General features: G+C 43.6%; 1 protein-coding gene across 5 annotated transcripts in view; it reads right to left on the bottom strand.

The window, feature by feature from the left end:
• LOC118396455 (GRAM domain-containing protein 4-like) overlaps positions 1 to 15,212 on the bottom strand; it is a 40,890-nt gene that overhangs the window by 18,165 nt on the left and 7,513 nt on the right. For 4 of the 5 annotated variants that reach the window (XR_004828192.2, XM_035790686.2, XM_052465497.1 and 1 more), the window contains 4 exons: positions 14,624 to 14,831; positions 12,604 to 12,727; positions 5,824 to 5,947; positions 5,486 to 5,544 (listed from right to left, as the gene is read on the bottom strand). Coding sequence is in view for 4 of the 5 variants with exons in the window: in XM_035790686.2 (XP_035646579.1) it covers positions 5,486 to 5,544; positions 5,824 to 5,947; positions 12,604 to 12,727; positions 14,624 to 14,788 (472 nt within the window). In the remaining variant the exon portion in view is untranslated. The remainder of the gene's footprint in view (positions 1 to 5,485; positions 5,545 to 5,823; positions 5,948 to 12,603; positions 12,728 to 14,623; positions 14,832 to 15,212) is intronic. The other variant, XM_035790688.2, reaches the window with a different exon arrangement.

Genomic DNA, 15,212 nt, shown 5'->3' with positions numbered 1-15,212 from the left:
TGATGCCTGTAATTTTCATGATAGGTACACTTCAACTATGAAAAAAATCCAGAAAATCACATTGTAGGATTTTTTTAGGAATTTATTTGCACATTATGGTGGAAAATAAGTATTTGGTCACATACAAACAAGCAAGATTTCTGGCTCTCACAGACCTGTAACTTCTTCTTCAATAGGCTCCTCTGTCCTCCACTCGTTACCTGTATTAATGGCACCTGTTTGAACTTATCAGTATAAAAGACACCTGTCCACAACCTCAAACAGTCACACTTCAAAACTCCACTATGGCCAAGACCAAAGAGCTGTCAAAGGACACCAGAAACAAAAAATTGTAGACCTGCACCAGGCTGGGAAGACTGAATCTGCAATAGGTAAGCAGCTTTGTTTGAAGAAATCAACTGTGGGAGCAATTATTAGGAAATGGAATACATACAACACCACTGATAATCTCCCTCGATCTGGGGCTCCACGCAAGATCTCACCCCGTGGGGTCAAAATGATCACAAGAACAGTGAGCAAAAATCCCAGAACCACAAGGGGGGACCTAGTAAATTACCTGCAGAGAGCTGGGACCAAAGTAACAAAGCCTACCATCAGTAACACACTACGCAGGCAGGGACTCAAATTCTGCAGTGCCAGACGTGTCCCCCTGCTTAAGCCAGTACATGTCCAGGCCCATCTGAAGTTTGCTAGAAAGCATGTGGATGATCCAGAAGAAGATTGGGAGAATGTCATATGGTCAGATGAAAACAAAATATAACTTTTTGGTAAAAACTCAACTCGTCGTGTTTGGAGGACAAAAGAATGCTGAGTTGCATCCAAAGAACACCATACCTACTGTGAAGCATGTGGGTGGAAACATCATGCTTTGGGGCTGTTTTTCTGCAAAGGGCCCGGGACGACTGATCCGTGTAAAGGAAAGAATGAATGGGGCCATGTATCGTGAGATTTTGAGTGAAAACCTCCTTCCATCAGCAAGGGCATTGAAGATGAAACGTGGCTAGGTCTTTCAGCATGACAATGATCCCAAACACACTGCCCGGGCAACGAAGGAGTGGCTTCGTAAGAAGCATTTCAAGGTCCTGGAGTGGCCTAGCCAGTCTCCAGATCTCAACCCCATAGAAAATCTTTGGAGGGAGTTGAAAGTCCGTGTTGCCCAGCAACAGCCCCAAAACATCACTGCTCTAGAGGAGATCTGCATGGAGGAATGGGCCAAAATACCAGCAACAGTTTGTGAAAACCTTGTCAAATGTTTTCTGTAAGCCTTCACCTCTGTCATTGCCAACAAAGGGTATATAACAAAGTATTGAGATAAACTTTTGTTATTGGCCAAATACTTATTTTCCGCCATAATTTGCAAATAAATTCATAAAAAATCCTACAATGTAGGATCATTTTGTCTGTCATAGTGAAGTGTACCTATGATGAAAATTACAGGCCTCTCATCTTTTTAAGTGGGAGAACTTGCACAATTGGTGGCTGACTAAATACTTTTTTGCCCAACTGTATGTGATCAGTCCAAAAAATGTAAATGCAGTTAGTTAAATAGTTAACCAATGGCTAACCAATAGCTACTCAAACAAACTATTTAGCAGTCTTATGGCTTGGGGGTAAAAGCTGTTCAGGGTCCTGTTGGTTCCAGACTCGGTGCATCGGTACCGCTTAACGTGCAGTAGCAGAGAAAACAGTCTATGACTCAGGTGGCTGGAGTCTTTGACAATTTTTTAGAGGTCCTGGATAGCAGGGAGCTCGGCCCCAGTGATGTACTCAGCCAGCCACACTTCTCTCTATAGAGCTTTGCAGTCGGATGCCAAGCAATTACTATACCAAGCAGTGATGCAGCCAGTCAAGATGCTCTCAAATGGTGCAACTGTAGAACTTTGAGGATCTGAGGGCCCATGCCAAATCTTTTCAGACTCCTGAGCAGGAAGAGGCATTGTCGTGCCTTCTTCACGACTGTGTTGGTGAGTGTGGACCATGATAATTCCTTAGCGATGTGGACACAGAGGAACTTGAAAATCTTGACCATCTTTACTACAGCTCTGTCGATATGGATGGGGGTGTGCTCGGCTCTCTGTTTCCTGTAGTCCACGATCAGCTCCTTTGTCTCGCTGACGTTGAGGGAGAGGTTGTTGTCCTTGCGCCACACTGCCAGGTCACTGACCTCCTCCCTTTAGGCTGTCTCATCATCGTTGGTGATCAGGCCAACCACCGTTGTGTCATCAGCAAACATGATGGTGTTGGAGCAGTGTGTGACCACACATTCAAGGGTGAACAGGGAGTACAGGGAGGGACTAAGCATGCACCCCTGAGGGACCTCGTGTTGAGGGTCAGTGTGGTGGGTGTGTTGTTGCCTACCCTCACCACCTGGGGGGAGCCGGTCAGGAAATCCAGGATCCAGTTGAAATGGGAGGTGTTCAGTCCCAGGGTCCTGAGCTTAGTGATGAGCTTGGAGGGCACTATGTTTTTGAATGCTGTGCCTCTTGCCCAGATGGGAGAGGGCAGTGTGGAGTGCAATTCAGATTGCGTCATTTGTGGAGCTGTTGGGCCGGTATGCGAATTGGAGTGGGTCAGGGAGAGGTTGAATAGGTCAGACTTGCTTGCTGGTCAGCGCATGCTCTGAGCACGCATCCTAGTAATCTGTCTAGCCCCGCGACGTTGTGAAAGTTAACCTGTTTCAAGTTCTTACTCAAATCAGCTATGGCAAGCGAGATCACACAGTCGTCCGAAACAGCTGGTGCTCTCATGCATGGTTCAGTGTTGCTTGCCTCAAAGCGAGCATAGAGGGCATTTAGCTTGTCTGGTAGGCTCACTCAATTGTGCAGCTCGTGGCTGGGTTTCCCTTTGTAATCCGTGATAGTTTGCAAGCCCTACAAAATCCAATGCGTGTCAGAGCCGGCATAGTAGGATTTGATCCCGTATTGACGTTTTGACTGTTTGATGGCTCGGACGTTGTAGCGGGATTTCTAGTAAGGGTCTGGATTAGTGTCCCGCTCCTTGAAAACGGCAGCTCTAGACTTTTGCTCAGTGAGGTTGTTGCCTGTAATCCATGCCTTCTGGTTGGGATATGTACGTACGGACACAGTGGGGACGTTGTCATCGTTGATGCACTTATTAACGAAGCCGGTGACTGAGGTGGTATGCTCCTCAATGTTATCAGATGAATCCCTAGCATATTCCAGTCTGTGCTAGCAAAACTGAAGGGAGAGTCGTGTGATGAACTCGAGCGGTTTCCCCTATAAGCTGTGCTGCTTCTCCGTGTAGCCCGCGCCACACAACTGGTAGGGGAAAATGAAATATGACGTAGCAGATAAAGTATACAATTTCATTTCTAAACATCTATACTGAGAGCTTTCTGTAAATACGAATACATTTGTTAAATTACGGAAAAACACAGGAACCTTCCCGCTAGCCATGATTGGCTGAGACAATGGATGGGCTGGACATGCCGAGAAATTAGTTTGGATTGGTCTGACATGTGTAGCATGCTTCTGTCTATAACATGACCTGCTCAGTATGTGTAGGTAAACCTTTCTACCAAGTTTTTTTTAAAGAAATATCATGAAGAACTGCAAAAGTGTTGTTAATGCTCTCCACTTTCTTGAGGACGATCGTGCCATGCTGACTCAGACTCTGAAAATGAATCAGATGATGAGGAAATCCCTGATTTAGGCAAAAACATTTTCATTGAACCAGACGTAGTCTTCTAAAACGGCGATTAACAGTGTTGTCACGAAATAAGTTCTTCTACTTTTGAAATCAGTGGAATGCCCAGTGGAAGAAGAGTATGATAGCTAAGGAGATGGAGCAAATTCTGCCGTTTGATTGCAAATATGTGGCGGGATTATAAAAGAGAAGTTATGTAATCCGCAGACAGGTGTTTTATATCTTCAAATTAAGGGAAACCATGGCATCTGTGACAGACAGCGAGAAGCGTGTATCCATGTAAGAGGGTCTAGCTAGCTACATTTTCAGATATTACACATTTCTAAAGTTGCTTTCATTGCAAGTTAAAGTGTACTGTTGGCTTGCTAGCTAACGTTACATGTATGATCTGTGTATCTCAGGAAGCCATTTGCATAGCTAGCTATAGCCTAATGTTAGCTAGCTAGCTAAAATTGAACCTAATTGATTAGCTTTAGCTACCTGCAGATTCATGCATGTTGGCTAGCTATGACAATCCGTTTGTATTTTTAGTAGTATATGGGTTGGGATTATTGCCACATTCAAAACAACTGGGAACTCAGAACTTTTTGACTTCTGCCTTCAGCGTCTTTTTTTAACCGTCATCTAACTCGTATTTCCAACTCTGGAACTTGGGCCTCTTTCTAGAGCCCTAACTTTCCGACCTGAAGATCACTGAGGTCATGATTTGACCTCGTATTTTTCCAAGTTCCCAGTCGTCTTGAATGCACCATTAGGTTAATTGGTTGCTAGCTAACTACATGTCTAAACAAGACTCCAATTAGTCATATAATTACATGACCCATCAAGTTAGCCAGGGGTGATTACAATCATATTTTGAACGAGATAAGTGTATTTTGGCTACTACTATCAACACGTTTAGTCTTGAAATATTTGGTTATTTACTACACTCTTACTCTGTTTAGCACATGGCCTCACATGTGAATCCTTAAAGAGATTGGTGGTGCTAAGGCTTAATTAAGAGGGTGTGAACAATGCTGAATGGGTGTAAACAAAGAAGAGCTCTCCATTAGGTGCACCAAAACATTCAAGGGCATTCAAGTCTATCTACTTTCCCATTGTTCCTCAACAGTAGTGTATGATATACAATATTCTAGCTCAGAGTGTACTTTCATCTAATAAAAAAATAAAAAAACAATTTCAAATTTTGCTACATAGGACCGAATCGAGCCGGTCAGTCACATATTGTATCTCGCAGTACAAAGAAACCCTCATCTGAAAACAAGGCTGAATTGAATTTAGAAACCCGGTGCGAGACAAAATCAAGACTTGAGCATGGTCACAGGGGAGTAGAAAGGCAATGTTCCACCATAAGAGGCAATGTCCCACAGCTGCATTCATCCACCTATGAATGTGTAACAGTCCCTACAGAGAGGGAGAGGGATGCAATTCCTGTCGCCACACACACACACACTTCCTGATACTCATGCTAGGCGTTGCATACATACAAGCGTGTGCATGCACGCACACACACAAACACGGGAAAGATAGATAGCTCTCTACCCATCAAAAACCAGAGGGGCTTAGAAAAGCACATAGTTTCGCCTCTAACTCCCACACAGAGATGTTGAGACCATCTCCAATGGCAATTTTCCATTCGGAACCATTACGAGACAGGTCATTTGAATGGTGAGAGATGGCATGTTATGGAGCTGAAATCCTGGGATGCGCAGTCTGGGGAGCGTCAAGTCTGCAATGAAAGGTATTCAAAAAATGTGTGAATTAGCGTGTCTGTACGCATCTTCAGTTGTCTATTGTGGAGTACCCGTTTCTGGCTTACCTGTACCGTTGGCAGTTGGAGGCGTTTCTCTGGGTCGCTGTGATGGGGAATCTTCCGGTCTAGGAACAGGAGAGAAAAGGCATTGCTGGTAGGTAGAGCATTAGTCATGGCTTCAGAAAAACACATTCACTTATTGAGACATAATTGTGTCAGACAAGTGAAAGCAAAATGACAGGGGGAAAACAATTATTGCTTATTGGTAGCCGGGCTCTGCTTCTTGAGAAATTCCCACTGCCAACTCTAGAGAGAGGCTCCATTTTTAACAAGGACTGACAAATACAACAGGCACACTAACACAAGGACGCCAGCAGTGGCGCATGTGCGCACATGCCCCTTACCCCATTTTGAGAGCATCCAAGTTCAGTTTCTGTTCCAAGTCCAACCTCTTCGATCTCTCCTTCTCCAAATCCTGTTTCAGAGTGTCTATGTTGGTTTCTTCCCGAAGTTTCCTCAACTCTTCCTCTGAAAAATAAAGCAATAAAAGCCCATCAATGTCTCAGCCAATACATATGTCTATCAGTTACCCTGCTCCTGGAGAGTAACTGTCAAAGGCACCTGGACAAACTGGTTAAGTCTTTAACCAGTCACTGACATTGTCCAAGTAGCACGTCTGATGATTGGTAGAATCAGATGCGGTGCCTGGTTGGAACTAAAATAAGAATCTGCTGCACTCCAGGACCAGGGTTGCCTACGCCTGTTCTTATGGGAACAGATATTTTTTGCCCACAACTACCTTAACAGTCCCCTAATCATTTTTTATTTGACTGAGCAGAGAGAAGGGGTGAAAAGAAGACGAATTAAGACCCGTAAAAGTTTCTCTCGTTAATGCAACTGTTTTAGGTCATTAAAAATGACTGTAGCACAGAGTTCTGGCAGAGAACACCTCAACCTACTTCATCACTGTAATTGAACTAAAACCTTATAAAAGATAGACATTTCATTTTTCACAAGGGATGTTCCCCCATGACACAGAATAACAGATACAGAAAAGATCTCAAGAAGACTCTTCCTCAATGTCCTTCCTTAATCCACAAGAGAAAGAATGACTTGATATTATTCGAATGGAATAGGCTAACACAATAAGATGGAGGTAGACAGGGAGGTAGACAGGCAACAAGGTATCAACTACGTTCATTTCAACTGTCCAGGGCCCAGTTTCTGGATAGCGATGGAAAACCTGGACAAACTAGTGTTTTAACAATGCATCTTCGAGTGTTTTAACAATGCATCTTTCCTACAACGGCCGAAGATGTAACCCACGTTTCCCAAAACACCACCCGTGGAGAATGTTTGCTAAACGCATTGAGGCATGTCGATACTGAGGATCGCAGGAAAGGCAAAGCTGCTCTCGGATCAGATTTATCCATTCAAATCTTACCTTAACATTAGAATTATTCCACAATACTGACGACGGATCAGCTCCTAGATAGGTGATAATATCTATGTTTGCAAATACTGATGCGGCTTATTCTATTGCTTACCCTATAACAATGCAACAAATCAAGATTTGGTAAATCATTGCGCATGTTATGCTACACATCATGAAATATATTGGAGGCAAATTACAGACGGTAGCCTACAAGTAGAAAAATAGTACTCAATTGACTGAAACTGAGCAAGTTGAGACTAAACTGCTTGGAGTAACCCTGGATGGTAAACTGTCATGGTCAAAACTTATTGATACAACAGTAGCTAGGATAGGGAGAACTCAGTCTATAATAAAGCACTGCTCTACCTTCTTAACAGCACTATCAACAAGGCAGGTCCTACAGGCTCTAGTTAACGCACCAGCACTACTGTTTGGTCGTGCGGTCAAGGGACATTAATAGTATGCATGTCAATCTCTCCTGGCTCAAAAGTGGAGGAGAGATGGACTTCATCACCATTTGTGAGAGGTATTGACATGTTGAATGCGCCGAGCTACTGGCACACAGCTCAGACACCCATGCATACCCCACAAGACGTGCCACCAGAGGTCTCTTCATAGTCCCCAAGTCCAGAACAGACTATGGGAGGTGCACAGTACTACATAGAGCCATGACTTACACGGAACTCTATTCCACATCAAGTAACTCATGCCAGCAGTAAAAAAATGTATTTAAAAACAGATACAAATACACCTTATGTAACAGAGGGGACTGTGAAGCGACACATACATACAAAACACACGCACTATACACACACATGTACATATGGATTTTGTGTCATAGATAGGTGGTAGTAAAGTAGAGTCCTGAGGGCACACACTTAATACATTGTAAAATCTGTTATACATTTTAAAAACATTACAATACATTCATAACTGCCTTCATTTTGCTGGGAAAAGGCCTACTGTATTTTAATGCCGTCATCTCGGGTTTTAATTGGACGTATCTTTTTTCACTGGTTTGTATCAATTGCAAAGACGTTGGTAACTTTGTATTTGTCATCAACTTTGTCCTGACGTTACCGGCGGTCACGGAGAGCGGTTGTACCTCCCAGGTTCTCGGTATTTGAAGGCCAGCTTCTCTCTCCGACTTCCTTGCCTCTTCTTTCCCACAGTGCCTCGTTTTGGCTAGCTGCCAAACACAAGACAACAATTTATGTTATCATCTCCAACGCGCTGTTGAGGTCGCTCTCGTCTTTTATCGTATTCAAGTAAATCTTTCAGCGCCAGTATCATGGGACACCTATGGTAAGGGAGGTGCTGTGTATCTTTATCACTGGCTAACACTTAGCTAATGGATATGTTGCCAGGCTAGGGAAAGGAATGCCAGGGTAAACAGAGATATTTTACTCCTGTTACACAAGCTGTTTGAATTAGATATCCAATTCCACGATGTAATGCTTAATAGGTTGAATTCCTGTAAACTTTCAATAGTGTTCTGTGTGAGGTTCACGTCATACTCAAAGCTAGCTATATCCTCACACATCCTAGGTAGATGGGGAAGGGGGGGTCGGATCATATAACCATGACCAACTGTCCCAGAGTCCGTGTCTAACAGTGGGTACAAAATAAAATAAAAATTGAGCCAAAGGACTAATGCCATCCAGGATATGCAGCATCTGCTCACACTAATACTTTCCCTAAGAAAACCGAACGCCCTGTGCAATGACTCACAACAAGGAAACAGCGAGTGGAATGACGTCTACAGGCTGGCCTGGACATTCCTGAGGTATCACTATGTAACCTCATCCAGGCATTTCACAATGTAAAACAGGAGGAGGTGTGATCCATGTGACTTGACCTTGTTTTGGCCTGGAGCCAGAGACTAGCAGAGTAAACTGGAAACAATACAAAACTGCTTCTGCCTCGTTTTGGCACAACCACCCCATCCTCTGATCTCTAAAGACAGAAGCTGGCCCTCAAATACAGGGCACCTGGGAGGTACAACCGCTTTAGTACCTACCAACCGTTAGCTCAAGTTAAGATTAAACGCATTTTAGATATAAACACTCGCTGTTGTATAAACATACCCATTTCTCTGGGGGCAAACTGTTACATAAAATGTACAACAGAACCTGGACTACTTTACTAACAGTGTTTACACAAACATAGGCATTATTCATGCCTCGTAAAATACATCATACTACTGCTACCAATCTCTCATTCTACGCCGCCATTGTCGTTAAAAGTGTAGCCCTGATTACACGCGCCCAGGCATGTGAACAGACGAGGTTGGAATTGGAGACTATATAAAAAAAGAAAATGCGTTGTGGTTTCTAGCCAGCATAGATTAATAGTTGCCAAGAGCAAGGGAGAGGCCACGCTGAAAGTTTCTGAAGTAACTACTGCTGTGAAATGTAACTGTTTGAGACCTCTTATCCATCGGTCTCTGTACCAGCGGATCAGACCAGAGACACCCAATGGTCCTTCAATACCTGGCTGCCTTTCTCTTCGGAGTGTGGGGAAGCATCTGTGACATCGACCATCTGTAGAAATTGATTTTATTTGCTGGCACAGGTCCTCGTCTGACTTTTGCATGTCCTCCGCACTCATAGTGGACCGTGATCTCGCTTCACGTTATTTACAATCGTGAAGTGTTTCAAGTTGTATTAGTCATATGTACAGGGTACACATGGGTATACACCTTCCAAAATGCTTACTTGCAGGTACCTTCGACAATGCAAAAGCAATAAGAATTTATAAAAAATAACAATACAAACAAAGTCCTTGGTTCAGTAGAATCTTTTTTTGTACGTTGCATAAGTATAATACAGGAAGGCACAATTTAGAGTACAAAATGTACACATTTATCAGGGAAGAGGGGATTGGGGGGGGGCAAGTGTTTAAATTGTTTGCGCGCACACGCGTGTGTGTAAGTGGGTGCATGTGTGCTAAGGTGCAGAGAGTCAGTGCAGGTAGGAGGTGCGGAGGCCTCTAGGATTTAAACATCAAGAGAGCAAGCAAGGGGGGGGGGGGAAACCTAATAAAAATACACATTCCTGGCTCTCTGAGGCTCTTCCTGTCGCAGGTTGTGAGAAAGGATCGACCGTGAGAGTGAAATCCAAGCTATTTATTTAGGGGAAATGGTCAACCCTTACAGCACTATTAAATATGTCAATTGTATCCAACTCAAAAGTCTGGTAAATGCCTCGGTCTGTGCCATTGTAGAGCTTGATGATATCACAACATGGACTGTCTGCTAGACTAATGTATTGATCGCGGGGCAGATTGGCCTCAATTAATCAGCATTGCAGTGTGTGCTGTGCACGTGTGTGATAAACACAATGGCTGTGGTCGGTGTGTTTAAATGTAACTGGTAATTCCTGGTAGCGATTGCGTTTACTGTAGCGCATGTCCCCGTGTGTGTGTGTGTGTTTTTAACCATTCTCTGATCAGCATAGGGGTAATCTCTTGGGCCTGCTGACACACTAATTGAAATTAAAGGCTGGGTCACTTTGATAAACAAGGTTTTCCAACACAGTGCAATGCAACACCACCAATCCTGAACACGTCCCGGAGCTGCAGGTCTTACGGACTCGAAGCAGAATTTAAGCCCTTACAAGTTACAGACCAGGATTCAAATCAAGGCAGACAAACAACATTCGCATTGCAAATGCACAATGCTCTCCCAGTCATTGCCATTGGATTATCAACTTCAATACCAACTGTGACAACACGGAAATCTGGAATCTTACCTTTTTTTTCTCCCTAGAGTCACTACACGTGTGCTTTAGCAGAGCAGAAAAAGTACATTTGGAGATTGTGATCATTCCCATAGTACCCTTTGGTGCTAGACAGAGGTCAATAGGCTTTGCAATGAGACACACACACTGCTGACACACACATCCTGCATCCAAGATGAAGGGCTGATGTGAAATGAAGGACACACACACACACACCTCTTCTGTACTTTGATCTCCTCAATGTGTGAAATGTATTGACACATGCCCGAGTAGGATGACAATAATGGCCCAAACGTAAGCATCATTTAGTAGTGATATATTCACTCACAGATACTATGTACGATCACTGACCTAGATGGGGTAAGAAGAGGCTAACACTTAACGTTACCAGAGGGTTATAGGAGCCAGTAATTCTGCAGCCAGGTGAGCCCCGAAAGAGAGAAAAACACAATTTACACAAATTCCAATGACTTTACCAACTAAGGGGGCTTTCACAACCAAACACATTTCTTCCCACTCTAGTGGGTTTACCCCTTTTAGTTTGTCCATTTGAACTGGTGGGAACACTATCCCGCACTCGGGAACGCACCAAACGAAGCACATATTCACTGCCCATCGCAGTTAGAGCAGCTATGGAGCCGTTTCCCTCCTGCATGTGGTCGGAAGAGAAAGCTGAAGTAATACGATTGGGACACAAAGTGATGCTCCATGATATTATAGATGGATTTAAAATGTGCATTGTTGCCCATAAAACAAAATGACTTACATGAACACGTGGTTTCGTTTAGGCACTCAATCACTCTCATTCCTTATCAAATAGCCCATACACAGCCTGGAGGGGTTTTGTGGGTCATTGTCCTGTTGAATAACAAATGATAGTCCCACTAACCGCAAAATAGAAGGGATGGTGTATCACTGCAGAATGCTGTGGTAGCCATGCTGGTTAAGTGTGCCTTGAATTCTAAATAAATCACGACAGTGTCACCAGAAAAGCACCCTCACACCATCACACCTCCAGGTTTCACGGTGGGAACCACACATGCGGAGATCATCCGTTCACCTACTCTGCGCCTCACAAAGACAGTTGGAACCAAACATTTCAAATTCGGACTCCAGATCAAAGGACAGATTTCCACCAGTCTGATGTCCATTGCTCATGTTTCTTGGCCCAAGAAAGTCTCTTCTTATTATTGGTGTCCTTTAGTAGTGGTTTCTTTGCAACAATTCCACCATGAAGGCCGGATTCACACTGTGTCCTCTGAACAGTTGATGTTGAGATGTGTCTGTCACTTGAACTCTGTGAAGCATTTATTTGGGTTGCAATCTGAGGCTGGTAACTCTAATGAACTTATCCTCTGCAGCAGAGGTAACTCTGGTTCTTCCTTTCCTCTGGCGGTCCTCATGAGAGCCAGTTTCATCATAGGACTTGATGGTTTTTGCGATTGCACTTGAAGAAACGTTCAAAGTTCTTGAAATTTCCCGGATTGACTGACCTTCATGTCTCTTTGCTTATTTGAGCTGTTCTTGCCATAATACAGACTTGGTCTTTTACCAAATAGGGCTATCATCTGTATACTACCCCTACCTTGTCACAACACAACTGATTGGCTTAAACGCATTAAGGAAAGAAATTCCACAAATTAACCTCACGAAGCTTGCTAAGAGAATGCCAAGAGTGTGCAAAGCTGTCATCAAGGCAAAGGGTGGCTACTTTAAATAATCTAAAATATAGTTTTATTTGTTACACACTTTTTTTGTTGCTACATGATAAAATGATGTGTTATTTCATAGTTTTGATGAAATAAAGAAAGTGTGTCCAAACTTTTGACTGCATGTGTGAAAATGCCCCAACAGACACCTGGACAGGAAAGACAGATATCCAAAGCTGCTGTGAAGATTGGCAATCAAACAACAAAACGTGATGATTTCCCTTTTTGCAAATCAAAGAGTTCCGGCAAGAGGTCTGACAAACTATCACCTAGGTTGAAAAATAAAAGTGCAGTACTCACGTAGGAAGTGCTTTTCCAGTAAGGCAATTTCCAGGTGGCCTTTCAAGTCGTTGAGTTGATCTGTCTCTGCCCTCTGGTAGTCGTGGATTGCTGCAGCAGGCATCGTAAGTGTCCCTGGACCAGCCTGGATGTGGGCAAACACACAAATGCAGGGGTGATGCAGGGGTGAGTAAAGAAGAACAACCTCCTTGCCGATGTGAGCTACCGTAGTCTCTGGTTCAAAACACCTGCACACAGAACCTCAAAATTCTGATATCGCAAAGCAAACGCACACAAAACACCCAAACAAACAAATGGGAGGCAAGCTGACTGCAGAAGACTTCATTTCACCCTACAGTTTCTCCCTGCACCCTTCAGCCTGGCTCAAAAACAGCAGTATAATCCTGTATGCCTAGTATCATGACCCAAAACACTGATAGAGGAACAAAGATTTTTGACAAAGAGAGAAACAAAGGAGATTCAGATGGTGAGAGTGCGCAAGAGGAAAGATTGAGAAAGTGACTGTGAGAGAGTGAGGACTGCCACAGTGAGATAGCCACTAGTGCCAACTTGTACGGCACTACTCAGACAACAGAGCTGGGAGAGGCAAAGCCGATTTCACTTCACATCCTCTCAGCAGGCGGAGAGACCGCTCGTGTCAGAAGGGGAGAAATCAGTGCAATAGCAGATTGCAATAGTGCCGCTTGTAAAATGATGAGAATAATAGAAGGACATTAACTCTGTCCCTCTTTGCGCCATTTACCCGGAGAAGCAGTGACACGTTTCACTAGGTCTACTAGCTGACAAATGTAATGTACCTCAATGTATTCCATCCGTGCAAATTAGACCTCAACGTTAATTAGACATAAAAGTGCTGAAGTGCATCAAAAGTGGTAAGTAATGACAGCCAGGCCTGCTACGCGGGTAAATACATCTGGAACGGCTATTTGACACGAGTTCATAAATCGATTAAAACATAATGACAAAGGTGTCAAGATTATGACAAATAACCAGAGTGAGAAGAACCACACTGTTCCTGTTTCCATGAGAACAAGCCCAAGAGGCAAAAAAATGTGTCACTGTACAGTACTGAACTGGCTGAAGCCCAGTTTCCCAGAACCAAGACGTCTGTGGTTAGACATTACAGGGGCTGTGTTGAAGCCCTAATTCCACTGCACATAGGCGTTCCAGGTCAAAGTTTGTTTGAGACAGAGCCACCCTAAAAAGATCAACATCTCCAACTGTCTTCTCTTATTTAGACTCAACGTGCAAGTTGGGTCTTGATATTTAGGAACCAGATCGGCTAGCTGAGCGTTCGCACCAGTGCCAAGTTTTCACGTCTTTTGTGTGCGTCTGTCAACAACTTTGAGCTTTTTTTGGACACTTCGTAAAGAACCCAATCAATTTGACCCCGTTGTGGAATGATATCAAATAACTCATGGTGACTTTGATCTTTGTTTGTCTGCCTTGATTTGAATCCTGGTCTGTAACTTGTAAGGGCTTAAATTCTGCTTCGAGTCCGTAAGACCTGCAGCTCCGGGACGTGTTAAAATGGGGAAAACATGCATTCAACATTTTCCTCCGAGTAGATCTTCAAAGATCAAGCAGTTTGATCAACCTCTCTCCACAAAAATATGAACATCAACTTCAGTCAAATTAAATAGGAAGATGAAAAATATAGCTGTTCTTCTAAAGTGTTCAGGGATGTTGAGTTGACGTTAGGCCTTGGCACATGTGTAGTTTGACTAAGCTCTGCCTGCAGTGATGCAGACAGCGGTTGTTAAGTCTTTCTCTCCATCCTCGCTTGAGTGAACTACATCAACAGGAAGGGGGTTGAATAAACATGAAAGCAATGTATCAAAGGGGGGACATTTTGGCTAACCCCCCCCATGGCGAGTGAGTAGACTTAACAAAGTGATCTGGAAGATTCCCAACTAAATTAGGAGGCAAATATCTGTTTTGTTTCAGTGAGAATTTGTAAAGTGAAAGAGTCTGAAGAGATGCCAGTTCTATGGTTCTATTAATACTGATATTCACTTACAGGGTCTTGCAGTTCTTCCGTGTCTTTCATTTCAAGTGAGGGCCGAGGCTTCATCAGAATCTCTTCGCTACATTCAGTGTCAGATGTGTTGGGCGAGTCGCCCAGATCCAGAAACACATCTGTCCGCTGCCCCCGGAAACGGATTTTGTCCAACCGCTTAAGCATGTTAAACACAGTCGTCTTTATCTTAACATGGCGTATGGCATCCCTGTAGGGACAAAAAGGACGAAAGACACAGGTGGTTAGAATAAAATATTGTACCGCCAACTCACTGACCAGGATGTGTCTCCATAAGGCATTGTATTGTCATTGTTAGGTTCTAATTATCAGAGTAAATACTCAGACACTATGAAAGCTCAAACCAAGTTTATTCTTCCCAGAGGATCGAACAGCTGAACAGACAAAGGTATGGTTCCACCCGTGGTAGTATACATAACCCACTTTGGGTGCAGTCTCTTCCTTATCGCTAAACATTGCATCATTATTGCTAGGCAGGGAGCTAAGTAAGCGGTTCCTCCCCTTATCAGTACAGCCACATGTGACCGTTTTCCCTGCACTCAGCCCCCCCAGCTTCATTATGGCACCCCTC

This window comes from Oncorhynchus keta, chromosome 17 (genome assembly GCF_023373465.1).
Source record: "Oncorhynchus keta strain PuntledgeMale-10-30-2019 chromosome 17, Oket_V2, whole genome shotgun sequence".
Classification (NCBI taxonomy): Eukaryota; Metazoa; Chordata; class Actinopteri; order Salmoniformes; family Salmonidae; genus Oncorhynchus; species Oncorhynchus keta.
The sequence above is the reverse complement of the archived record's forward strand: the minus strand, read 5'-3'. Positions and strand labels throughout refer to the sequence as shown.